This window comes from Scophthalmus maximus, chromosome 1 (genome assembly GCF_022379125.1).
Source record: "Scophthalmus maximus strain ysfricsl-2021 chromosome 1, ASM2237912v1, whole genome shotgun sequence".
Classification (NCBI taxonomy): Eukaryota; Metazoa; Chordata; class Actinopteri; order Pleuronectiformes; family Scophthalmidae; genus Scophthalmus; species Scophthalmus maximus.
In genome coordinates, this window is record NC_061515.1 from 15,592,676 (window position 1) to 15,619,198 (window position 26,523).

General features: G+C 41.5%; 3 protein-coding genes and 1 long non-coding RNA gene across 7 annotated transcripts; 1 reads left to right on the forward strand and 3 right to left on the reverse strand.

Moving 5' to 3' along the window:
- Positions 1-1,403: 1,403 nt before the first annotated feature.
- taf12 (TAF12 RNA polymerase II, TATA box binding protein (TBP)-associated factor) lies at positions 1,404-4,871 on the forward strand. The gene is made up of 6 exons (XM_035648356.2): positions 1,404-1,545; positions 2,208-2,433; positions 3,098-3,175; positions 3,432-3,546; positions 4,006-4,094; positions 4,225-4,871. The coding sequence occupies exons 2-6, from the start codon at positions 2,353-2,355 to the stop codon at positions 4,258-4,260; spliced, it is 399 nt and encodes a 132-aa protein (XP_035504249.1). The 5' UTR covers positions 1,404-1,545; positions 2,208-2,352; the 3' UTR covers positions 4,261-4,871.
- Positions 4,872-5,165: 294 nt separating this feature from the next.
- On the reverse strand, positions 5,166-8,352 carry rab42b (RAB42, member RAS oncogene family). Its single transcript, XM_035648237.2, has 3 exons — positions 8,187-8,352; positions 7,828-8,050; positions 5,166-6,902 (listed from the first exon to the last, which is right to left on the reverse strand). Exons 1-3 carry the CDS (start codon positions 8,206-8,208, stop codon positions 6,452-6,454), a joined length of 696 nt encoding a protein of 231 aa, XP_035504130.1. The 5' UTR covers positions 8,209-8,352; the 3' UTR covers positions 5,166-6,451.
- An 803-nt stretch (positions 8,353-9,155) lies between these two features.
- Positions 9,156-19,098, reverse strand: LOC118318238 (CTP synthase 1). 4 transcript variants are annotated; one of them, XM_035647836.2, is made up of 18 exons: positions 18,900-19,098; positions 17,909-18,089; positions 17,547-17,717; positions 17,267-17,367; positions 16,519-16,635; positions 16,207-16,290; positions 15,886-15,966; positions 15,481-15,632; positions 15,028-15,160; positions 14,740-14,828; positions 13,487-13,581; positions 12,240-12,302; positions 12,054-12,097; positions 11,872-11,968; positions 11,734-11,789; positions 11,514-11,610; positions 11,179-11,323; positions 9,156-10,810 (listed from the first exon to the last, which is right to left on the reverse strand). In XM_035647836.2, exons 2-18 carry the CDS (start codon positions 18,072-18,074, stop codon positions 10,735-10,737), a joined length of 1,767 nt encoding a protein of 588 aa, XP_035503729.1. In that variant the 5' UTR covers positions 18,075-18,089; positions 18,900-19,098; the 3' UTR covers positions 9,156-10,734. The 4 variants fall into 4 exon arrangements, with proteins under 4 accessions (XP_035503729.1, XP_035503650.1, XP_035503812.1 ...); XM_035647757.2 differs by having other exon boundaries at positions 18,896-19,097; XM_035647919.2 differs by lacking the exon at positions 18,900-19,098 and adding an exon at positions 18,707-18,836.
- Positions 19,099-22,230: 3,132 nt separating this feature from the next.
- On the reverse strand, positions 22,231-25,586 carry LOC118316212. The gene is made up of 3 exons (XR_004795143.2): positions 24,129-25,586; positions 22,841-22,896; positions 22,231-22,507 (listed from the first exon to the last, which is right to left on the reverse strand). It is a non-coding gene; the product is annotated as an uncharacterized LOC118316212 (long non-coding RNA).
- Between the last annotated feature and the right edge of the window lie 937 nt (positions 25,587-26,523).

Below are 26,523 nucleotides of genomic sequence, written 5' to 3' on the forward strand. Positions count from 1 at the left end.
CACACACACACACACACACACACACACAAAAAAAACAATCCATGCAAATCATTATACAGCTGAAAGTAAATTGCTCAACAAGCCTTAATACATGTCTATGGTTTTGAGTTGTATTTGTGCTTTTGCTTTTGCTTTATTTGAATTCAAGCCTGAAATATTTTTTTATGTGAACAGTAAATGGAAAAGCGGCTGCTGCTCCAATGATCAAATCCTCTACCAGCACGTCACTTGTCTCCGAGGAGGGTCAGACCTATCACGTCTTCAGTCTGAGCTTCGTGTTGTTGAGGCCAGAGTTCCTCTGAAGGCGTTCCACGGAACTGGAGAGAGGTCTCGACACGGAGCTTTGAAACTCCCTGCCGTGATATGCAATGCCGAACAAGCAAAACATTTTACGCTTCATTTTCTATGACCTTTGATTCATTAGATGCTGACCAGAGCTGAACAGGAGGTGGAATCAAAAGAGACTCATTCAGTCAAGCTCTCGGAGATAGTTTGTTGTGGCCTACGCACACTAACACTTGACATCTTTGGACTGAGGGACTCTAAAGTATTAAATTCTCACTTAGAGGTCGGCGTGTAAGCTGCGCGTCTTGCTGCATCTACAACAGACCTAAACATGACAACACTAACAAATATCAGTCAAACAATGTGTTGAATATGTAGGAATTATAGATTCTTTACCACCTTGTCTTGTCTGTTCCTTATTTAAATGACTTATTATCTGATGCCTTGCGGTAATCCATTTCAAATAATGTTTAAAATTTGATGGGTTAAAGTAAAGTTGCATTTTACCCATTAACCCGAAATACTTATTTGTCAATTGCCTGTTTCCTGAATACAGCGAATGTAAAGAATATATCCCCGTTGTTTGTATGAATGTGTATTAGGAGACATTAATTGCTGAATGACCTATTATAAGACACGTGACCTATCTATGTATATCTTATTGCTATTTTTATGCCACCCCTTCCCTTGACTCTTTGTACCCATATGCATATGTCTGTCCTTTATTTTCTTTCCATCAAGTGACCTATTCTCAGCCCGCATTTTTTCACTTCATCGTACCACTAACCCTGTGTTTGCCTACTCGTGACAAATAATAAAACTCAAACCTTGATTCACTTGAATCTCCTCAGACGTGGGATCCAAAAGTCTGAGACCCCTTCCCTCATTCACAGTCATTGTTAAGTGTTGTTTTTCAATAAATCGAATTATATAGATTACATATATATGTGGAGAAAACCTTGAAAAATGTGGGCTTGTGGGAACCAGATTGCATCGTACTCACCGAGACCCTCCTCAAGGACTGGAGCGCACCTCTGTGTTGAATCCTAGTGTAGTTCCGCGGAATGACCAGCAGGCGGCAGAGTAGAGGCGCCGCGTTGCCACCGGAAATACTTGAGGACAAAGCGGAAGTAGTGAAAATTATCCTCGATCATTTTTGCTAGCTGTGCAGAGGCAAGCTGAGGCGGTCTTTCTGTGCCAATCTCGGACATTACGGCCAACGGCACCGTGGACATGGACAGATAGTGTTCGTTTTGTCGGGTGAGTTGCCAATTTGTACGCGTGAAGTCGAGATGCGGAGTGCCACAGAGCCGCCAGATTAGCCGCCAGGTTAGCCTGCTCGGCTAACGTCAGCGCCTGATAGCTGCTATTGTTTTTAGCGCACAGTGTTACGTTAGCATCGACATTGTACTTGTTTGCTCTATTTTATTGACGACGCACAACCGCCGAGCCGTTACCCGCGTGGCAACTGTGTTTTATTAGTGTGGTGTTAGTTTGCTTAGTCAGTTTGACACGTTCAATTCATCCCACAGCGTCGTTTTACGGCAAATGTCTGCATGGGTCTTTAGCTAAACACCTAGCAAACATGTATGGTCTCTACAAAAGCGCTTAAAGTTTAAAAGTATCCATACGGAATATTTGGAAACAAATTGCTCAACAGGGGGCATTAAAAAACCGTGAGCACTGCAACTCAATTAAATTGTTATTCTTACGAAATCGGATAAGAGCAGAATAAACGTAACATGAGCAACTGAAGTAGATAAAACATGTTGACAAGAACTGGAAAAAATAAAACATTGATACACGGCGTTGCCATGAGGATTCTGCTGCCTGGTTTAAGCAGATTGGATCTGTCTGTTTAACCTTATTACTTTCTTAGTATACAAAGTTATTAATGATATATTTTCCGACTTTACCCCCAGATTTACAGACGCGGTCCCCGACAGAAGATTACACATCGAAACCTGTGCCCATCTTCGACTCGGGTGTCTCAGAAGGAGACACGATCATTTAAACCTCCTGTGGAACTCCCAAATTCCCTCCACTATTCCTGTGGCCACCAGCAGCATGGCTAACAGCACCACGGCGGCTGTTAAGGTTCTGGGGGCCCCCGGCCCCGCTGGCAGGAGTAGTCCAGAAGGATCTCAGGTCAGTCCAGTCAGATGCTGCTGCTGCTTTGCCTGGTTGCTGCAAATTATCTGTACAGTATCTTCCAAGGACTTGTTATCTTTAAAATTGCGCACACACACGTAATACTTCCCTTGCAAATAAGAGTTATATATTTGTTTTTGAAACATGTAATAAACATCTTAGTGGAGTTGCATGTACCTAATACATATGTTGAGTTATTTACGTTATTTTGGTCGTAGCTCAAGTTGTGCAGTTCCCTGCTGGACGGTCTACTAACCGTGTCCACAGCCTTTATGAAATCCAGCATTGACTCACAAGTATGAAGAACTTATACTCCTTCATATCAGAGCTACCCAAAGACGGGGTCAGAATCATGTTAAAATGTACCCAATTCATACCCCTTTGTTGTTGAGAGACAGATTGTGATGTTGTTGGTCTGTTTGAAATTGGCATTATAATTGGCATAAAATATTTAAAAAATTTACACAACATAGATATAATGTTCATATCAAATCATGGCATGTTTTGGCGCAATAATCAATTTCCTGAGCCATTTTAATCTAAATGTTTTTAGTTTTTTTGCAATTCTGGCCGTCACTAGACTGCTATTGAGACACACAACATCATCTCCCTTGAACTCTTTTGTATCTGAGTGAATGGATTCATCTGCTTCCTGTTCCAGGTGCTCAGTAAAAAGAAGCTTCAGGACCTGGTGAGAGAGATTGACCCAAATGAGCAGCTGGATGAAGATGTTGAGGAGGTTTGTCTAACACTGTGCAGCACTGCACCCCCCCCCCCCCCCCCCGTGAAATTAATACCACTTACATCTCGCATTGTTGTCGTTGCCCTAAAGCATCCCTAACCTGCTGCACATCCATCATTTTGAAACTTTATTCTGCTGAAAGCTAAGCTGCATGACAAATGGAGTGAGCAGCTTTTTTTTACAGCTTTTGTGGAGTGTTGCTTTCTCATACCGAACATGATTGATGGTTTTGAAAATGCCTGTCTTTTCTCAGATGCTGCTGCAAATTGCAGATGACTTTATAGAGAGTGTAGTGACAGCAGCCTGTCAGCTTGCACGCCATCGCAAGTCCAACACCTTGGAAGTGAAGGATGTTCAGTTACATCTTGGTAAGTGGCTTTTTTCCAAGCTTGCTCTCTGGGTCACACAATGAAGTGTTCTTTAAAAAAAAGTGTGTGTAATCTAAACTGTAATCTCATTAATTTTGAGCAATAATGATATTAATCAGTTACTTTAAATGCAAGAAGTTGATATCAAACTTGCTATGCATACTAATCAAACGTGTGATAGTTTGGATTATTAAATTGATTCATTAAAAGGAAGCTGAGTAGCATGCTTCCAAATCCCTGGTAGGCTCATTATCATCTCTCCAGCTTTGCTGTGTTTGGTGTATCAATTATTGTCTCTATAACCCTGACAACTTATTCAACATTTTTGAAAATGATGATGGAAATTAGAGTGTGAGAGTCAATCTTTACTCACAAGGTATCGATAGCCCTGACGACAGATTTCCGTGTGAACCGAGTAGTTCATATTATTCATTATTAATCTTCTTCTTTTTTTTTCAGAACGCCAGTGGAACATGTGGATTCCTGGTTATGGCTCAGATGAGATCCGGCCGTTCAAGAAGGCTTGCACCACAGAGGCTCACAAACAGGTGAGCAGGGCTTTTTCTCGTTTGGACATTTTAAAGAGTATTCTTGAATTTTTCTATATTATTTTTGTATTGGAATGGACATGCTTTGTGGTTGGCCTGACATTTTGATTTTTTCTTGTTTTCATTTCAGAGAATGGCGTTGATCCGCAAGACAACCAAAAAATAGCAAGACTGTAAACTAACGTGTTGTACCCTCTCTGTCTAATGTCTTTTCTTTCTTTTTTTCAGATAGTTTTCATTAGTCTTTTTCTCTTTCCTTTTCAAGTGGGATCTTTTGGATTAAGGGCAAGAATGAGAGGGGTTTGCGTGGGGATTTTTTTTGTTCTTCTTTTGACATTAGTGAGTCATTGCCCTGTCTCCCTAACCTTTGAGTGTTTTGCCAGCATCATCACACAATAATGTAATTATTGTCTCTGATTCTGTTTTGTTTCCATTAAGCTACGTCTGGCAGAGCTCTGTTCATTGCATTTTTGTGAATAAACATTGAATGGCATGCTCTTTTTGGATTGTGACTACTGTTGTATCCAGTGCCTTTTGATACTTTTAGAGCATTTGGATCCGAATGTTACTGATTAATCTGCCTCCTCACAATGATCTTCGGTGTTATTTCGACAATAGATAATCATAAATGTTCAGTAAGTAAAATATTGTGACTCCCCTGTTAACCTACTCTAATCACATGATCCTGTTCATTAGTTGTTTTTTAAATACATAGTTTATAATTACAAAAAGTGGCCACAAATCAATTAAATTCTTTGCCTTTGTTGTTGACATGTATGTGCTGTATTGTTATTCAATGTCTTAGGTTTTATTACATTAACACATTTATTTCAATCATTGTTGTAGATTCTATATTTAAATTGATGTAATACAGCAAATTGGTTTAAAAATAACGATACAGGAAAGTATCCCCAGATGTTGACTTTTCACTATCAGATTAAATAAAAAAATAGTGATAAATAAATGACTGAGTTTTGGTTTATGGCTTCTGTTGCCATTCTGAAGTTAACCAAGAGAGCTATATACACAAGAAAGGGCTATTTGAGTCCATAGTGACTAACCCAACCAATGTGAATTTTACTGCTTTTTATTTAAAAGTAATTTTCTACATTCATGTGAAGTTAAAGAAAAACAGTATCACTGTTTGAAGGGGGTCAAATGAAAACAAAACATTGAAAATGATGAAATATAGTTCTTACGCAGGATGCAAGCAAATACACAGACAATGGTAAACAACCCGCAGCAAAATAAACTCTTTTGTTGTCGAAACGAGAGGTTGCTCATCGGCCTGATGAACAGTAATTGCTCTGGGAACCTCTCACAACAGTTCAAAAGAACAATATCCAAAGGCACCTGAGAGTTTAATTCAATTTCAACAATACCAGCTAAACACAATCACTCACTAGCAGGATGTTTAGCAGTTATTTGTGACAGCAAAGCCCTTTTCCAGACAACTACTGAGGCGGGAATGATTAGTTCACATTAGGGCCCGTGGTGATGTTTATAATCTCAATCAGGGGACCCGATAACTTAACTGCTGTCGTTTATTGACAGAACAAGCAACGCACTCATGAATCACAGATTTGCGTCTGACAATTAGGGTCAGAGGGAATAGTTGTGTCGTCGTGTTACAGTGGCTTCAAAACTTTTGGGATTGTGACCACCCAAAATAAACCAGTATACCCAAAATGTCCCTTATATGTGTCTTGAAGGACCCTCAGACAGTCCAGGCCGTCCAGTTTGAATAAAGCTCCAGCCTCTGGATTTTATCAAATCCGTTTAATAAATGACTTATCAGTGTGCGTTGCAGTCGTCTGGTCAGCAGCGGGTCAGCTCACAAGAGAGCACAAACCTTATCAATGGACTTCACTTTTAAAGAAAAGTCTACACTCACACTGGCAACTTTGTGAAGCTGAACTTTAAGATAAATGCTGAAGTCGTCACACTAATATGCTCACAGAGACAATGCTGACGTGATGATGTTAAGGGGTCATCTCGGTAGTACAACTTGGGGGTAAGGGTCAGATCTGCAGCGATCTTCAGGGATAAGGGATGATGAGGGAGTGTTTCAGGACACTGACCAACCACAGAGCCGTGCCACTACAGCTTGATTAGCATAACAAAAAAAATATCAATTACTCCAAACCACAAGTTAAATCTTTACCCCATGCAGAAATGTGAAAATATTGTACATATTAAGTGACAAAATGTTTCAACAAAACAGGCCCTTCCTAAATTGCATCGTCACAACCAAGGTGATAAAATTGCATGTCTTATCGAAGGTCGCCCCGTGGTCACACTGTACATTAAAATGTCATTATAAATCCCGGAGTGGATGACTGCTTGCAGTCTGAAGTCTAACCACAGCACTTCTTGGGGCTCTTCGAGTCTGTCTTGGACTGGGCCAGGTTGGCTCTCTGCAACTGCAGCGCCTGCGGGGCGGCGCACTTAACTCCATCCCAGCCCTCCTGCAGCTCTACCTCCCCACTCAGAAGGCCCTGATAGACCCGCCGGGCGAGAAGTTCGAAGGACTCCTTCACATTGTGGCCCGTCTTGGCAGACACCTCCACGTATGGCATCGCGAGCTGCCTGGCCAGTTTCTCGGCCTCTTCCCGACTCACCACCCTCTCCCCGAGAGCGTCCCGGTCACTCTTTTGGCCCAACAGGGCGAACAGGACCCTGTGTGGCTGCACTCGCTCGCACACCTCCGCATGCCAATCCACAATGTGGTCAAAGGAGGCTCGGTTGGTTATGTCAAAGACCAGCAGGCCTCCGACCGAGTTGCGGTAATAAGAACGGGTCACCGACCTGAGGAGAAAACAGAAGACAATAAGGAAATAACAAAAGGAAGAGAGAGGAGGATATTTTTAGAGAAAAAAATATCTCTCACAGTGCAGAATTCAGACTTTGCTACCATCTCCTGTTCCAGAGAGCAAATAATCACCTGATTCTCCACATTGTTTTGAGCTGAGCTCTCCTAGATAAGCAGATTGACCAATATTCTGTCTCTGTGAGAAATTGATAACCACTGTGTTCCCCATCCTAATCGCAAAAGTGTCAAGCGGCATTGTTCCCCATGAGTCACTGGACGTTTCAACCAAAGGGAAGGCTGGGCAAAGGATCCTCCCAGCCGCCAGTCGGTGAAAAATCATCCCAGCATTAGAATACTTTCCTTATGAAAAGAACTCCGGTTTGCCAGAGCTTTTAGCTGACTCACGCGGGATTAGCCGGCTACAGATACCACGCGGAGGAGGTAAACACAAACAGGCACAGTTTGCAATTTGCTACGGTTCACTCAACTGTAGCAGCGAAATAATGAATTCGGAGAGAAGTTACTCCAAGCTCTTTCATTAAAAATGGTGAGTGTGGAGAATAATGACTTTTCCCTTTTTGCATTTTGAACATTACAAACACGGTATCCTTTCAAACACTGTACATTAATCTTTTAAGGGTTTGCCATTTGCATACACTGTCACAACAGAAAGCAAACCTTGACAAACTGGTCTGGTGTGAATTGGATAAGCAATGGCATTTTAAATAAGATTGTTTATTCGTGTGCACACATCTCATTTGTCATACGAATGGCATCTTGTTTTCATGATGCATTCAGTAATGGCTGAACCATGTCACCAGGCCCTTGTGTTTAGATATGTATATTAAGAAATCAATTGATTTAAAGTGTAGAGGACAGAGACCTAGTCCTTCATCGGTCTCAAGATGAGCGTAGCCTCACCTGAACCTCTCCTGTCCGGCCGTGTCCCAGAACTGCAGCTTCACACGGACCCCAAGCTCCACCTCCAGGAAGTGGACATAAAAGTCTACACCCACTGTCTGGTTGATGGACTCCAGGAACAGGTCCTCGGTGTAGCGCTTCAACAGGGACGACTTGCCCACCGTGGAGTCCCCCAGCATAATGAACCTGAACTGGTACTGCCACAGAGTAGGGTCCATTGTCACTGGCAGTGGGAAAAGAGAGAGAGAGAGAGATGGAGACCGGGAGACAACTTATGGGTATACAAAGGAGTAGGGAGCACATTTTGGGAAAACCTCAAAGCTGAAATTCAGAGACTACCAATCCAAATGTTGACTTACAGCGATCCGTGTCCACAGCCATCTCACCGACTCTGTCACATTCCTACGGTGTAGAAAGATCTGTCCCGTAGAGTCGATCCCAGCATTAGTACAGCTCTCATCTGAGCCGCTGAGCTTGCCTCTGCCACTGTAAAGCATGTACATGAGTGTGCGGTGCAGGGGCGTGGACTACTAAAAGTTTGCCTGTTTATACTTGACAAAAGGAGGGGCATGTGCACGAGGACAGGGGGGGAGGCTGTTGGAAAAAGGGAGGACCAGATGTGGGAGAGAAAGGGGGTGGGGGGTTATAAGGAAATGGAAGTTGTATTTCAAACTATATAAAAACAGTTTTTTCACTGTTCTGCTGTCACCAATTCATTTTTACAGGTCATTAACAATCACGGTGAGCGAGACTGTGAGGGCGACTGTGTAGTTTGCAGCCGTTTGTGGTTTGAAAGTAGGCAATGCCACCTGTAAAAAGGGAAGTTGATAACAGTGGAGCGCAACATCCCCTGTATGTAGGTGATAATTTACTAGAGCCACAATCTCTGGTCCAAATATACACATTAAGGGAGCATTTTGAAATCAAAATTAAACGACAGACAATTAAGAATGTGGGGGAAAAAACAACAACTTCGCCATGACATTGCTTCCAAATTGATAAACATTGATAAACTGTTCCAAATTTTTTAAGACCTGCGAGGTCGATATGTTCTTTCATGGCTGCACTGTAATGTTGTGAGCTATGACTGTTAAATAAGCCCAGAGTTAGAGGGGCTTCCCTTCTTGTATAAACAGAAAAAAATACAAGACACTTGAGCCTAGATTATAAGAAAATAAGAAAATATAACACAAGTGAACACAAGTGTTTTACTGGAGGGGGTGGGTCTATCTACAGTATATAGATGACTAAATAGTTTTGCTGTCAGTCACTGACAGAAAGCAGAACTTACTATGATTCACAGCTCAAGTAGAATAAAGGCCAAACTGTCATGAGAAATAAAACCATTTATTTATTCAGAATAAATGCATGTATTGAAGTCACACATGATTCAGAATTTCATAAATATAAATTTAGTTAGGCTTTTCATACATTTGGGTCACCAACATATAAATATATGCATTGGCAGTAAAATTCAACAGGATTCTAAGCAAACATGTAACTTGGAAGCTTGATGCTTACCATTTACATTTTTGCTGCTACTGATGCTTTGAGATCAAATTTAGGTCTTGGTTTCATCAGCATTCAAATGCCAAGCTTGTTTCTCCAGTTACTGCTCTTGATTCAAGGGTCACTTAAAAGTTGGCAGGATTGTCAGATGATTTGCATCTGTATATTTTGTTTTTCTAAAAGCTTTGGCTCACATGACAATAAGAGGCAATGGAGGTCAAGACCATGTTTGCTGATGTCAGCAGCTAAAAGATTCCAAACCAAAACAAAAGTAATGCAACCACAGATAGTGACTTAGGTAAGAAAAAAAACCTAAAAACTAAGAACACAAGTTAACAACTTTCAATCTAGAAATTAAAACCCAGCACAACCAGTTCACCACAGGAAAATTCATGTACACCCCAGCGGCCTTGTTCATGTGATACTCTAACAGATTTGCATGTAATACAAATACAAGATTAGTTCAAACTAGAATGACATGCACAAACCTCTGTGTAGTAAACCTGAGTGTTATGATATGAAAGAAAGAAAAAAATTAATTCATGGATTTTAGGTGACATATTATGCTCATATTCCGCTTCATACTTTTAATTTGGGTTACCACTTGAAAAGGTTTACATGCTCTAGTGTTCAGAAAGGCATCAGTGTTCTCACACTGCCCATTACTGCAGCTCCTCTTTTTACCCTCTGTCTAAAACACCCAGATTTATTTTTTATTTTTTCACACTTTGTGGTCCGTCAGGCTCCACAGATAGCCACATTTACGTGCACAAACACTGAAAATGTAATTTTTGCATAATATGCCACCTTTAAATAAAGACTGTACAACAGAAAAACATAAAATAGCAATCAATATTTCTACTTGTCACGAAACACATTTTTGAAAATAAGTCACATACACTGTGTGAGGTCAGTGTTTTTCACTATTTTCCCACATCAGGTTGAATGGATTCTCAGGGTGGCTGCTCCAACAAAAAACAGACTGCACGGACCCAGACTCTCTTTAGCCCTTTGTCAACGTTGCAAAGTTTTCAATATCTAAACGGAAAATACGTTCTCCATTTCCTAATGTTTTCACCCGAACATGCTGATAACACTGATGTCTTCCCATCTGTCTCACACAATTTCCCCCATTTTACAAGTTTTCCATAGTATCCATTTCATTCTTACAGCAATCCCTGTAAATATTTTATGTTGGTTTTTGCTCGTGGCAGCAACTATAAAGCACCAACAGAGATATCAATAAGACCTTCCTTTGCCTGTACACAAATCGCTGAAGGCATAATATACTCAGAGTAAAAATTATAAACAGCTTGTTAACGGAACTTACGGGGCAGACTGGATTACTTTCTGAGCTTCATATTGATCTGCTTAATTGACATAAGCAAACTATACAAACTACAAAGAGGGGAACCTCAGCTCTGAGAGGTCGGTTTCAGGAGAGCTGCTGCCGCTGCGGTCGCTGTAAGTGTCCCTGCAATGAAAGACACAATTAATACAAAAGCAGTAACACCGGACTACTGTTATTACTTTAACATGGTTGCAGGTGCAATGGTGACGTCAGTGTCATTGTAGATTACAATAACCAAGGGACAAGTTTAGATTAAGGCACTGAATTAAAATATATTACTGTAAATTCAAGGCATATTCAAAAATCTTTTAAATTTGAATTAATTCAATAAATAATGCATGAAAAATGTCCACAGCATTTTCCTACGTTATTTCTTCAAAAGAAAAAAAACAAAACAAGCATCCAATGTATAGCTATGAAAGGATGGAGCCGCACAATAAAGCAGTTTTCATTTCATTTTTGGATGATAACTGTACTGTGTTGGAGCTTACCGCGGAGAAAGGCGACAGCCCTTGGCCATGTAGTTCTGGAGTTTTCCGGCAGCAGCCAGCAGGAGACCAAAGTACGGAGGAGAGGGTTTGATGGGTCTGGAGTTGAACTCTGGGTGGTACTGTACTCCAACAAAATAACAATGGCCTGAAACAAATAACACAGGTCCACTACTTTAGGGCCTCATATGCAACAGTCGGTCAACGACTAAGCATTAGAACAGAAAATATTATAATAATAATATTAAAATAAACATCATAACTAAGTGGGGCATTTTGAGGCCAAGCCTTATTAAGCATGTTGTGTTTATTATCAATGTTTTACATTTCCCACTCACCTTCCAATTCAATGACCTCCATTCTCTCTCCCTCAACATCCTGACCAACAAACTGAAGACCCTTTGTTTCAAAGTGGTGCTTCAGCTCAGGATTCACCTAAAATGAGAAGAGATTATTCAGGATAGGTTTTTGAGTAATAAAGGTAAATCTGTAAAACATAGATCTAAAGGCAGCTTCAATCCCCTGCAATATGTATTAAGTGAATAATATTTGTTCTACCTCAAATCTGTGTCTGTGCCTCTCTTCAACATATTCAAATCCTCCGTACAGTTTTTCTGCAAAATTAAAATAATCAGTTATTATAATCACAATAGTTAAGTCTTGAAAATCCACCTTTCAGTTCAGGAGGATACATACTCAGTACACTGGTGTTGGATTTAAAGATTGTCCGCCTCCTTCCCAACCTCATAGTCCCACCCATCTGCCCTGGGTTGTGCTCCGGCATGTCAATCACCTGTCGAGATCAGACGGATATTAAAACCATTCTGTCAAAGACTGAAATTATGTGATGTGAGGAAGGCCAAAGAAATATTACCTACCACTGGGTGTTTTGATTCTGGATTAAATTCGGTTGAGTTTGCATCTGAAAAAGACGACGGGGAAACCGATCTAAGCTTGAGTCAACTTCTGGGTAGGACTAAGATTTATTTCATCATTAATTTAGAAACCATAGGAATTAAATGTTCCTTGATAGTGTGGCTAGGCTGAACTGTGCAATTACTCACCTTCCCATCCGAGAACATTGCGGGCGAACTCGCACACTGCCAGCTGCATGCCCAAACAAACCCCTGCACAAAACAAGACCAGCAGGATTCTTGCATGATGAAATGTTATGTAAGGACACGTAAATAAAACGAACACTGAACAAGATCCCTACTGCGCAAACCACTTACATGGATAATGTTACCGCCTTTACATATTATAATACTGCGCCTATTATGAAGTCTGAAAAAAAGTACTTGGCTTTGAACTTAAATAAACCTGTTCTGACCTGGCACTGATATATATACATGTCTGATCACAAGTTCAGAGCAAAATCAACGTTTAAATCGGCAGTCGCCAAATGCTGTGTGAACTCTTCAAAGACGTGATTCGTGAGGCTCGCAGACCGCCACTGAGTCAGACTACATTTTTAGGGTCACCTATGGGGGCGATATTGTAGCAGTATTACTGAGTGTCTGTGTGTGGAGAATTGTCTAACTGTATCTCAATCTGAGTGCGCTTCATCAGATTTGTAAATGAGTAAAAGAATCTGCAAATGCGTAGGGAGATTTGCGAATGTGTACAGGAATCTACAAATCAGTTGCAAGGGGACTGAAGCGCAGGACCGCCGACTCAGCTGACGTCCCCTGGCTCCGCTCCTACACAGTTACTCACTCTCCTATACCCTCTCTGACAGACATTTTGACTCTGTGACTCACTGCATATGGACAGGGCTGAAATGCTTCAACTTAATATTCCTGGCGACAACCGTTTCTTCTCATTCGTCTTCGTCATGATCGCTCAAACTATGTCAGGTCCTGTCACACTATCTCAACTGGTTTGAGTTCTCAATACTTAAGTGGCTATCAAATACACGTACACCATTTTCTTTCTTTGTAGCTTTGGCGAGGTCTCTGGTAGACTGTGGCAGATTTTCCTTCAACATTTCTCTTGATTTAGCTGAATTCATTTTATCCTTCACAAACCTTACAGGGCTTGCACTGAAATATCCCTCCGGTATGTTGCTGCCATACGGGTGATAGGCACTGAACATAAGTGTGCCAAAGTGGTTCAATAGCTATGTGATTAATTTTGTTTAGTCTTGCATTTAATATTAATGCAAGAGGTTTTATGTTCCTTTTCTGTCAAGGAGTTAACTACAACAATAAAACAATAAAACATGACAGTTCAAAGCAGAAAAAACTTTTTCAAAGAATCTTACACTATAATAATAATTTATGAGACAAAACAGTTTTTGAATAAATCTTACCCAGGAATGGCTTATTCTGTTTCCTCGCCCAGCTTATAGCTAGCATCTTGCCTTCTGTCCCCCTCACACCGAAACCTCCAGGTACCAACACGCCACTGGAGGAGGAAGAAAAGATTTACAGCCTCAGATCAACTTCTAATTAAGAGTTCAGGTTATGCTTTGCGAAAACTGTACAGAATACTGTCGCTTGACTTTGGCTTCATTGTTGGTGAAGTATTTAACAAAAACTGCTTTGAATGATGTGAAAAACAAAAAACATCCACGAGGCGCGTTTGGCAGTTGAAAACTGTACATAAGGGAGGTCAGAGGAGATGGTAACTCATATTTACAATGTGGTGAAAGGAATGGGAAAAAACAGCAGAAGACCACATCTGGTTTCACTCTTGTCCGCAGAGAACAGAAATCTGAGGCTGAAACTGTCCAAAACTGGACTGTTGAAGACGGGTAACACAGAGCCAGTTCTAATGAATCTCCATTTCTGCAGAGGCATGCAGGCGGTAGGGTCAGAATTTCAACAGCAAGTGTCGACAGCATGAGTCCATGGACCCAGCATGACTAGTGTCAACAGTCCAGGCAGAAGGTGGTGGTGTAGTGGTGTGGGGTATGTTGTCCCCACCCCTAACACCAATCAATCATGGTTTAATGACACAAACAATTCTATGGCCTCTCTGGTCATTTGACAACCGTTAGGATGTGGTACAAAGTGACATTGGCAGTATGAATGTGCAATTGACGAATCTGCTGAATTATGTGATGTATTCTTGTAAACATGGTCCAGTTTCTTCCAACGCCTTTTGGAAACCATGCTAGTAAGAACTGATGCTGTTCCGAGGGCAAAAGGAAACCGTACCCAGTAGTGTTTCTAATAAAAGTGCTCAGTTCATAAATAATTGGGAGACTTTGCATAAGTAAGTTCAGTCTTAGTTTTCTTTTCTGAATAATTATCCTAAAACACCAATGGACTGCCACTGTAACATGAATAAATCTAGGAAGCAATTTTAAAAACATACTGTTGAGCTACTGAACCCAGTTTTGGGCTTTTTTTTTCTTGGAGATGCTATGTGGTGAGAGATGATTGCTTAATGTTTGATTATACTAAGATACACTGACTTTTCAACCGTCCTCACTGGCCGTTTCACTAAGGTGTGAACACCACCGGGGCATGACCGCACTCTGCTGTCATCATGCAGCAATGAATAACACTGTATCACCAGACTATCGGCACCTGTTCCCTTCCAGGTTTGTCTACTCACTGAGAACTGCAGAGTTTTTGCCAGGCTTCGTGATATTTCACTGGCTCAGCTTGCTGAGTGCCAGTCTCCAGGTCTGCAGAGTCTATGTACTGTAATAATAACAAACACAGCATTTGGAAGGAGATCAGTCGACATGAGAGCCAACAAACTGAAAGACCACATAAAAGGTGGGCATGTGTAAAACATCATTCCAGTTCTCTTACAGGAGTCAGCAAAAAATTACAAAGCAGTGACGCCAAATCCAGAAATCAATACACAAAACAAAAAAAGCGTGCAATGTTTTCATACCTTGACCTCTAGTTTGTGATTTATGGCGAGGGCCGAGTGCTCAAGGGCCTTAATAACCGAGGTATAGGAGTCAGACAACTTTGTGTACTTCCCCACCAGGGCGATGGAAACATGCTCCAGGAGACGGTCAGATCTGAAAAAAGACAAAAATGGATGCTCAGAAATGACCTGATGCATTATTTAATTATAACCTCACAGCTACTCTAAGAACAAGTGAATGTTCATTGGATTCTACCTCCACTTCCTGTGTGCTGTTGTGACTGAGGAACATTTGTCTGTTCAACGTGAGTTCAACATTCTTTAGTTTGCAACACAAAGTGCTAGAGGTAACAAACTGTCTCTGGTTAAACTGACTGTTTCATAACTGAAACACTAAATTTGAGTTTTCACATTCTTTGAGCAAGACACAAACCTAGATAAAAGGGACTTGGTGACTAAGACAAACGTTCTCACCTGTCAGCCATCTCCTTCCACTTTGTGAGCATCCTTCTAGGCCTCACCTCAACAGGCAGGTTCAGCCGCTGACACAAGTAGCTCACAACGCCCTGTTCCTCCAGCAGCAGAGGCACTCTGTAGATTGAGGAGACGTCTTGCACACACACAACCTGGAACCAAAACTCAGTTTTAATTGACAGCAGGGGAGAAAAATGCCAACATGAAATGTTGTGATTTTACAAAACACAATTGACTTTGGCAGAGCGCCGAAACACGTTTCAGTCATTGCCTTTTGTTTTACCTGCACCAGCCAGTGCCCGACACATTCACACATCATCAGATAAGTGGAGAAAACAGGGGTTTCACTGGTTCATAACGAATGGGGATAGCATGCTTTACACATACTTCATCTCAGTATTTCACCTGTGTGGGCTCCACGTGACAGAACATGGAGATCTTCTCCTTGACAGCTGTTTCTAGGGGCGTTGTACAGCGGCACATAATCTGAGAAATATTATGGATTAATTTTAAAATATCAACATCAGGACCACGGTGCACTATGAAAGATTCCAACCCAAAAATATTATCTTGGATTTTGTTTGCTTGTCTACACCATGAGATGAATGCATAACTCAGACCTACTGATTTATGTACAGATAAAAAGAGAAACATGGATTTGTTTGTTAATATTTGGGGTCCAGGAGAAAACACCAAGTTCAAGAACAAATGGTAAATTTAACTCACCAAATCTGGAGACAGGCCCAGCCCTCTGAGCTCTCGCACACTATTTTGGGTTGGTTTTGTTTTTTGCTCTCCTGTGGTACTGGGCTAAGGAAACAAATGCAAAAAAGCACACACTAAATTTGTTTTACTTGAATAAGATTGGAAACTTGAAAAGTAGGTGGTGGTGCTGGTTTTTCCTTTAATTTAAAAAAACTAGAATAAAACTACTTATGAATACAAAACAAAAATACATATATAATACTGATGCAGTCATTCTGCTCTGTGTTATTTGGTGATGAATACATAATGCACGTGTTCATCGGTGTGCCATACCTGTGGTATCAGGCTGACATGGATGTTGCAGAAGTTTTCCCTCTTCACCTTGAACTGGAACTGTCGGAAAGCCTCGATGAAGGGCATGCTCTCGATGTCGCCCACTGTGCCTCCCAGCTGTTGAAACACGAACAGCCGCTTAGACGACAGAACTGCATGCATTAGTGCACCGTTTGGTTCTCAGCACCTCACGTACTCTGACAGACTTGGCAAGTACAGAAAAAGCCATCAGCTGCACTGAGCTCATAATTCTGTCGGAGCTGCTTTTGATGCACGCCGTATAAAAAGAACTGCTGGAGGCAGTATCATAATTTAACTGGCTTTACGAGGATTTGACTGTTAAAAAAGCAGAGTAAATACCTTTGCAGCACATATTGTCAAACAAACACTTGATTTACTCCACTACCGAGATTAGTTTTGAATTGCAGATTTTTTTTTAGATTTACAAAATTATGTTGGTGTTTCTGCTTCACCGACACGTCACTTGTGTAGTGTGCAGTTTGGTTCAGTTTCTCCCCATTTGCCAAAGGGTGCCGACATTTTCTACTCCTTGACGCAACATACTCGATTTCATTTCTGATTGAAAACCTTTCTATTCATCTTTAATGTACCAGAACAAAATGCCCTGGGCACAATTTATTCCAAAGTTGCCCATGGGAGTTGTTGATATATGACACTTCTTGACAAGACTGTGCTCAGCATCCTTTCCCACTGAATACAAAAATCATCTTGACCAACAACAATTTACCTCTATGACACAAACTTGAGGCTCTACACCATCATCATCGACTGAAATCCTGGCCTGCTTCATTACCCACTCCTGGATGGCATCGGTAATGTGGGGTACCACTATGAATACAGAAATCATATTTAAAAAAAGTTGTCCTAAATATAAACATACAGAACAAATACAAGTGTGTTGCTATGTTGCATGTGTTGATACATTACAAATTCAAATCAGACAGATGGTGTAGTATTGTTGACTATATATATATATACCCAGCAAGCTAAATACATCGATCTCTAACCTTGTACAGTCTTGCCCAGGTAGTCTCCCCTCCTCTCCTTGTTGATTACTGACTGGTAGATCTTCCCGGTGGTGAGGTTGTTGTCTTTGGTAAGACGGATGTCGAGGAAACGCTCGTAGTTCCCCAAGTCCAGATCCACCTCCCCGCCGTCGTCGAGAACAAATACTTCACCTGTACAACAACACAGGCATTTCAAAAGTTCAGCAGAGGGCTACAGTGAAACCGCAGATCCACAACTGAGAGGAACTCAGTGCTTTTGAGCCGACAGAACAAATATTATCAGCAAGACTCAACCAAACAATCAGAAAAACAAAAACAAAAGAATAATCAATGACAATTTAAAAATACACTCAATTACCCACCATGTTCATAGGGTGAAAAAGTGCCGGCGTCAATGTTGATGTAGGGGTCGATCTTGATGGCTGTCACGTGAAGGCCGCAGGACTTGAGGATCGTTCCCACGCTGCTGGCGATGATGCCCTTCCCAATGCCAGATATGACACCGCCCGTAACAAGGATGTACTTCATCTTGACAGACGGTGACTATACACACACACAATAAAACAAGACATAAGTAACATACCCTGCAAATACACATAATAAATGCACAACGCTTCCAAGGCACGTGTCCAACCCAACCTGCTCAACAACAGGTGAGAAGAAGAGCTGATGCAATATAGACAATGAGCAGAGGAGGCGCGACATCATTGCTATTACCGCCACATTTATGTGCCGTTATTTCACACTGAAGTGAAATAGAAAGCAATGATTTGTTTCAATAAATCAATTCGGCAGCAGTTAAAAAAAATTAAGCTGCTGTGCTTTTGTTTTGTTTTTAATCTGGCAGGTATACGAGATTTACCTGGGTCGGTGTGACACTGACTTTGAACGAGTGAATCCCATAAAATCGAAAGCATCGTCCCCTTAGCTGCGTTTTCTATTACTCTATTATGAACCGCATGACATGAAATTAAAAGGCGGGAAATACCAAGGACACGGAAGCGCGCCGGAAGAGACTTCACGGTGATCTTTCAGTGCAGTTCTCCTTCACACTCAGACGCCAGTGTTCATTTCGGTTTCACAGAAGGGGCTTGAACGTTTTCGCTTAGCTTCGTTCGCTGTCATTACACAAAGTACACCCTGTTTTTCCCTCCACGAACCTTGACTCTGCTAAAGACCGAGAAAAGGAAATGAAGTTGTAGCCTGCTCGCAATATCAACAGCTGCTGGGTTAGCCTGCTAGCTAGCAAGTCCGAGTCGACATCACTTCGCAGCATGTTTCGCCGTCGAGCAGCTACTGCAGCGTTCAACCAGGACGCCTTTTGTCCAAGAATACAAACACGAACGTACCCACCCGCGTGCGGGGAGGCTGGCGTCAGACTGTGAGCTGCCAGGTGATACTAATCCCAGGAACTCAGTGACGCTTCTTCTGTTGACCAAGCGTCAGGCTCCTGCAGCAGCAGCTGTGGGGGAAACACGTGTGTTTGCTGTTCTGCTCAACTGCTGCTTCTTCTTCTTCTTCTTCCTTTTTTTTTTTTTTTGGCGGGTGGCAACCAGCGTTATGGTGCATTACCGCCACCTACTGTGTTGGAGTGTGAGCCAGAGTTTTCGACCCAAAAACAAACAGAACCAACCAAAACAAAATCAAAATAAATACATGAAAATATGGCTATTGAATGAATAAATAAATTCATTAAATTCTTTGCATAAGTCCGGTCTCCTTCAAATAATGGAAGAGACTTTTTATCCCAATAGAAACTCCAAGTCTACTGATTCCGCTCTTTAATGCTTCGCGCTCTTGTGTGTATTTATGGCAGTGTAAAGCTACGTGCTCTACTGATTCCTCTGTGTGACAGTTATCACATAACCCTGATGGATGTTTGCCTATTAGGTGCAGTGTTTTATTCAGTTTGGTATGTCCCACTCTCAGTCGTGTTAGTGTGTTGTCCTCTTTGGTGCTGCTTTGACCTGTCCTCACCGGGCCCACTTCTCGCTGCACTGCATAGAGGTGTCGTCCTGTATTTACTGTATCCCAACTGTGCTGCCACTCTTTGATGATGTGTCCTTTGATTATTCCTTATGCCTCTGATTTGCTAATTGGGATGTTCATTATGTCCTCATTTCCCAGTGCCTGTTTCGCTAATGTGTCTGCAATTTCATTGCCATTAATCCGTCTGTGAGCTGCTATCCACATAAATGTGACCACAATATTCATATGCTTTAATATGTATAATGTTTCACAATTCTCATTTACTATATCCTGCCAACTGTGAGATGTAGTTGACTGCAATGAAATTAATGATGAGCTAGAATCAGAGCAAAGAATAACCTTTTTAACCTGTAATTCTTCTATGTTCTGTAGCGCAGTTGCAATTGCCATCATCTCGTCTGTGTATACTGATAAATGGTCTGATGTTCTTCTTTTAACAGATTTGTAAAGCTGGTATATTGAAGGGAAATCCTGTGCGCCCTGTATTAGGATCCTTGGACCCATCTGTATACACTGACAGAAATGTTTGGTATAATGTATGAAGCTTGTCCTCAACCAAACCTGCCATATTTCCAAGACTTTTATGTACTTGCATTTTTTCCAGGAAATAAAAATCCACTGTCACTGGTGGGAACATCCAAGGTTTATTCTCTCTGATCAAGTGTCATGTCTCTTGCCACTTTTTCACTGCTCGAGGGAAAAACACTCACGTGTGAACTTTCCACTCTCCCAACATGGAATCAGTATTTTAGTTGTAGGATGCTTGTTTAGTGAATGTCCTTTGAGATTTACCCAATAACTCATCATAAGTTGTTTCCTTCTTAGTTTACTTGGCATTTCTCCTACTTCCACCCGAAGAGCATACACAGGAGTAGTTTTGATAGCACCACAACAAAGTCTCAGAGCTTGAGCTTGTACAACATCTAATTTTTCCAATGAGGTTTTTGCTGCTGACCCGTAAGCAATGCATCCATAGTCTAACACACACCGAATCAATGCTACATATATATTTTTTATCGAAGATCTGTCCGCACCCCATTCTGACCCTGTGAGACATCAAATCACATTCAATATACTTTTACATTTAACTATTACCGTGTGAATATGTTCATTCCAGGTTAACGGCAAGTCAAACCACACACCGAAAAATCTCAAGACTTTCACATGTTCTATCTTTTGCCCGTATATTTCTGTGCTTCGATACCTCTCTTCCTAGTAGACATTTTTTTTTCCACTGAAAATTTGAATCCCCATGAATATGACCATTTTTCAACTGCCTTTTGTATTTTTTCCACTATATGATTGATATTCTTTCCCCTTTTACATAACGCACCATCATCAGCAAATAATGATTGCCCAATGTCGTCCTGCACTTTGTTTTAAAAAAACATTGTTTATCATAATGGAAAGGAGGATTGGACTGATGACGCTACCTTGAGGAGTTCCGTTATCTACCTTATATCTCTCTGATAAGACTGATCCAATTCTAACTTGAATAACCCTATCAAATAGAAAGTCTTTAATCCAATTGAGACAGATCGTCTGTGACAGACTCTGGGTCATTCAGCTCCCCCTACTGCCTTTAATGCCATTTGCCAGATTCCACCGCGCCGAGCAAAAATGTCCAATCACAGCCAGGGGGCGTCCCTCCGCTCTGTCAAGTCATCCGGGTACGAGCTGTGCAGCGCTGCAGAACCTGCGCACAGCCTCACTCGCTCGGTCACGACCAAGCTCACGTCTTCACAATGAGGAGCTTGTAGCAGAAGCAGAGTTAGTTTGAAAACACCGTGGTAGAGAAGCACCAAGCATCGAAAAAACTGCATTTACGACAAAGACCACGAGCAAAAACGAGCTGAAAAGAAGGAAACAGATCGAGCAGATGTAAACATCGGAGCGGCTCCACAGAAGCAACGACACCGACAGGGTTCACAAACGATGCGTTCTGCTTGACCGGTAATATTCTGTTTCATTTATCTTTTATTTTCCATGTTATTGTCGCACTCTGTGACCGTGTGTTACTGTGCTGTTGTAATCAGGCAGCTAGTTGTAATCAGGCTGCTAGTTGCTAGGTCCACAGTGCTACAGCTATTGGTTAGCGGTGTTTGTAGCATAATAGCTGAAAATATGTTTGTGTCCAAGCGGTCTAATCTGTTTTTGAGAGTTTTCACAGACGTGTCGTTGTCTGTGCTCTCGCGACTAAATGCTCCCCCATCTGTGTCGTACTGTTTAGTTAGCTTCGCTATTTATCACCAATGTAGCATCCCGTGCTATGCTAAATGCTAAGTATGCTAAGTATGAATAATGCTATTCATGTTGCTTTTCTCCACAGATGCTGACTTTGCTGGGGGGACAGCTGAGGAAGGAATATTCAACACAACTACTGTATTTTATTCATGTGCAAAATAAAGCTTGACAATATTACATCATTGTTTACTTTTTTTATGCTTTTCTTGGAGCTACTGCATCGGTAGTACTGAACCAGTGAATCTGATTACCCCGAATTAATATATTTGTAATGCCTTGAATTGATTCAAAAGGTATATTGATAGTAGTAAGTAATCTTCACATTGTTGTATATTTATGCAATGAGAAACCAATCACTTTCAAAATACACTTTATTGCAAAGCAAATACTGATGTATTAATATTAAAATATAACTTTGAAATAAATATATAAAATGAAAAAAATATATTGCACAACACAGTATTTACATATAGCACAGTCTGAAGCTAAACCATCTTGGGATGAAACCAGTGCAAGTGGCAGGGACCAACTGGCTCATCACATGAAGATCGTGTCTTCGGCTCCCAGGTGCTCGGTGTCGGGCCAACACTCCGACCTCTGCCCCGTCTCCCACGGCCGCTGCCCGGTGCGCCTGCTCGTATGCGACTCCCTCTCCTCCTCGCTCGACTGCTCGTCGAAGCAGCCGGTTTCACTTCCTCATCTGAGTCCGGTGTACCAGTCTCAAAGCTCTAATAATGTTATAAAATATATATAAAAGCATCAGTCATCTTGCAAAGCAACAAATGATGTATGTGAAGATAAAGCTGTTAATTTACAGGCCTACCATGTAACACTCTGTAGCTAACGTGCTAGCTATGGCTAGGTACGTAAACCAGCTAATATAAATTGATTTACGATCGCCCACGTTCAAAAACACTGACAATGTTGTTTTCCCTAAAAGTCACAGGTAATAACGTGAGGCAACGGTAACTAAAAAAACGTCTTATAGTCTATCAATGGGGACAGTAGTCCGTGTTAGCTTCAGGTTAGCTTCTTACCGATGGGAACGTCATGTTACGTACCTTGCCTGGCTTCGGTTGCCATGGTAGCGTGCACGGGCATGGAGGGCTGGGAGGAGCTGTGGAGGAGGAACCCAAGTGCAGGGGAGAGGGAGGGGGAGGGAGCAGGAGTCGTTGGATTTTGAATTCTGAGACTATGTCCACACTTCTCTCAATCCTACCGACAGCAGCTTTAATCCTCTGCTCTCCATATAAAATATTAATCTATCTGCCACCATTCTCCCCATTAGCTTTCCAATGTTTGATCTGAGTGCTATTGGTCTGTAGTTTGATGGCTTTGATGGGTCCTTCCCTGTTTTCCTGATGGGAGTAATGCTATGGATTTGACTGAGTGCTTTTCCTATAATTTTTATCTTCTCTTTGTCTGACACTGCAGTTTCCTCCCCCGTCTTCAGTACTGGATACTGCCATTCCCTTCTGATTCCTCTCATACTCCGAATCATACCCCAAACATCCAAGGAACCGCTTTGCTTTCCATTCTTCCTTTACTTTTGGAAATTGTCTTATTAGCAGCTTTTTGTAATGTTGATTGAAACTTTTTATCAATCTCCTCAATATCTTCATTTATGTTTATTTTGTCCAATTCTACCTCATATATATTTTTTAAATTGTTTCCAATTTGCACTGCTAAATATCCACTTCCCTACATGTCTCCCCATTTCTGGCTTCTTTCCAGTACTATTCTACATAGCAGTGGAAAATGATCACTCCCTACTGATGATTCCTCCCATTCACATATCTCTGCTAAATTTCTAGATACTAAGGTTAGATCTAGTACTGACATGTTTCCTGTGTGCACATTTATTCTAGTTCCTCTCCCATCATTTATACACACCACGCTCTTCTCCTCCAGCAGTTCTTCTATTACCTCACCATTTGCATCTGTTCTTAGTCCACCCCATAATGTGCTATTGGCATTAAAAAGTATCCCCACATACCAACACCCTATTCCCATTCATCCCTTTAATTTGTATTAACCCATTCAAATTTAGTTTCCTGCAAAGATTGTAATAATTTATAATTACATATTCTACCTCTCTTATCCATATATCTACTGTTATATATTCTTGGTCATTTCCTATACTCACCTCTGTAAATGAAATATCTTCCCTAATAAATGTAGCACATCCTCCTCCTACTCCGTCCCCCCTATCACACCTAACAGAAACATACCCAACTATTCTAAAATCTAAATTTGGTTTCAACCATGTTTCCTGAATACAAATTACATCTGGTTTACTGGATAAATCATCTACATACTTTTTAAATTCGTGTCCATTGGCCAACAAACCTCCATTGTAGCGTTCACTACCCCTGCAATGAAAATGACGAGCTTCTTTAGGTTGACCCTCATTTGTCTGGACTGGTTCTGTTGTGGGTTGTTTTCCTAGTCTTCTCCTCTCGTCCACTCCTCCCCCCTGACTCACCATCTTCACAGCCTCTGCATACGTTAGCTTACTCTGAACTCATACCTGCTGTATTTCCATTTCTCTTTTCATTACCTCACATCCCCCATAAGCCACACTGTGATTTCCACCACAGTTGCAACATCTTGGTTGCACCTGATTACATTGCCCGTACTCATGATCCTCTCCACATCTGGCACATCTTCTCTTGCCCTTACATGTCTTAGCTGCATGACCAAACCTTTGAAAGTTGTAACACCTCATTGGTTTTTGGTACATACTCTCTAACACTGTAACTCAATAAATCCTAGAGTCACCTTCTGCGGGAGCACTTCCTCCCCAAACTCAATCACAATTTGCTCACTATCTTTCCACACTCCCTCTTGAGTTACCTGCAACCGACGGGCATCTTTTATAATTCCTCCTTTCAGGTTTGATTTAATTTCCTCCATAGTGACCCCGACTGGTACCCCCCAAATCAATCCCTTACTCCACGTATTTCCTCTTTCAATACGGCTTGTATTTATCACTATAAATCGCCCTATCTCTTTCGTCCTCTCAGCCCACTCTCTATGCTCCTCATTTCTACAAATAATCAACAAATTACCATCATTCAACACCTTAGCCATATGTACATCTCCTATCTGGTTCCTCAAAACAGTTGTCAATTTAACCGGATTCATTGAAGAAATTCCCCGCTCCAAGCCGAATCTCAAAATGATTTTAAATTCCACCTCCTCCTGAGTTCTCTTCTCTATTCCTCCCCCATGATCTCCACTACCCTTGATTTTCTTTGGTCTGGCCCCTCCAAAATCTTTTCCTCTTTTCTCCCTCATTCTCTCGCTTCATTGGCTCAACTCCATACTGTCATCGCCATCAATTAGGTCCGACTCTCCCCACTCCGACTCATTCACAACACAGTTGCGCCTGCCCGCCGCAGCTTTCTTCAGATCTTTAGGTTTCCCCATCTTCGCAGTCTTTCCACGCATCCGACCTCCAGTTGACAAACGTGACTTAGAGGGAAATTCATCTGTCAGATGTCTCTGATCGTTATAAACCAAAGTTTTAACCATGAATATCTTGTTTTTAAATATGCCGCTCATGTCTCCAACCACTTCCGCCTTTACCGGCGTCTCACTGGCTCAACTGCTCCTCGGCACAGTTCGCTTCCTTCCGTTTCACTGTTTATGGAGGAAATTGTGCCCTCACCCTCAACTCTCAGGCAGCCACTAGCAACCGCCCCCTCACGATCCACCAATCAGGCGGACGAAGTCAGCGTTAGGTGTCCAAGGTGGTCTCCCTGTACGACAACACTGTGGGAGAAAATGTTCCGCTGTCGTACAGCGTTGTCGCCGTGTGACGTCATGTGTAGTGGAGAGAATGAAGTATTTCAAGGTCAGTGCAAAGTGTCAGTGTGGAAATTAATAAAACGTTGACAAAATACATTTAGAAAATATTCAGCCTTATTAAAGCACAATTCTTCATTTATATCATTCTCATATTTTACAGCAAGTTGACGTCTTCACCATGACTGGTGTTGGACATATCACATTTGCACATCATCCTTGCAAATCTGATTTATTAAGCTGATTTATTTTTTCCTTTTCCCCCTTCATTTATTTGACCAATGAACTTAAAAACAACTTGATTTCTCTAATCTAGTTCAACCACCTGCTTTTCTTCTTGCAGTTCTTTAAACAATCTCGCCACTAGGTGGCGGATTAGTTCTATGTGGCACTATTCACCACACATCAAGGCCAAATTGAGCTTTAACATGCATAGGATTATTCTCAAATAATGAATTTACAACATGGAGATTAATGGCATAAGGGGACCAACATATATTCTTGTCTAGTCAAGTGAAGTACAACGAAATAGAACGACAGTCCATAAAAAGCCTATTTACACAGAAACCATTTCTCTGAGTCTTCCTCCATGTATTCACTGCTCCAGTTTTGCAGTGGGTAATGAGAGTGGTGATTCTAATTCATTTCTGTCCATGATCTTGATCTAATTAAAGAGCTCATCCCTGCCACCCCATTTTCATAAGCTGTTCCTTTCAATTACCTCTGACAAGTGAACACAGACCCACATTAACCTCCAGCACGAAGAGGCGCTGTGTGCTTCCCCCTCACATCTCTGCAATCTTGAAATAACAGAGGGGACAATCCAAAGGTAATTCCACTTCTTTCACCTGTATTGGAAAACACAACAGTGGATGGCAGTTCACAATATTACTCTCCCACACACACGCACACACACACACACACACACACACAC

Coding starts and splice junctions, on each gene's coding strand:
- taf12 (XM_035648356.2), top strand. CDS start 2,353: ATGGCTAACAGCACCACGGCGGCTGTTAAGGTTCTGGGGGCCCCCGGC. Junction 2,434..3,097: donor GTAGTCCAGAAGGATCTCAG/GTCAGTCCAGTC, acceptor TTCCTGTTCCAG/GTGCTCAGTAAAAAGAAGCT. Junction 3,547..4,005: donor GGATGTTCAGTTACATCTTG/GTAAGTGGCTTT, acceptor TTTTTTTTTCAG/AACGCCAGTGGAACATGTGG.
- rab42b (XM_035648237.2), bottom strand. CDS start 8,208: ATGGCTGTGGACACGGATCGCT. Junction 8,051..8,186: donor GGCTGTGGACACGGATCGCT/GTAAGTCAACAT, acceptor TCCCACTGCCAG/TGACAATGGACCCTACTCTG. Junction 6,903..7,827: donor GCCGGACAGGAGAGGTTCAG/GTGAGGCTACGC, acceptor TTTTCTCCTCAG/GTCGGTGACCCGTTCTTATT.
- LOC118318238 (XM_035647836.2), bottom strand. CDS start 18,074: ATGAAGTACATCCTTGTTACGGGCGGTGTCATATCTGGCATTGGGAAG. Junction 15,161..15,480: donor TGGAAGGAGATGGCTGACAG/GTGAGAACGTTT, acceptor GTCTTTTTTCAG/ATCTGACCGTCTCCTGGAGC. Junction 11,969..12,053: donor CAGAATCAAAACACCCAGTG/GTAGGTAATATT, acceptor TGATCTCGACAG/GTGATTGACATGCCGGAGCA.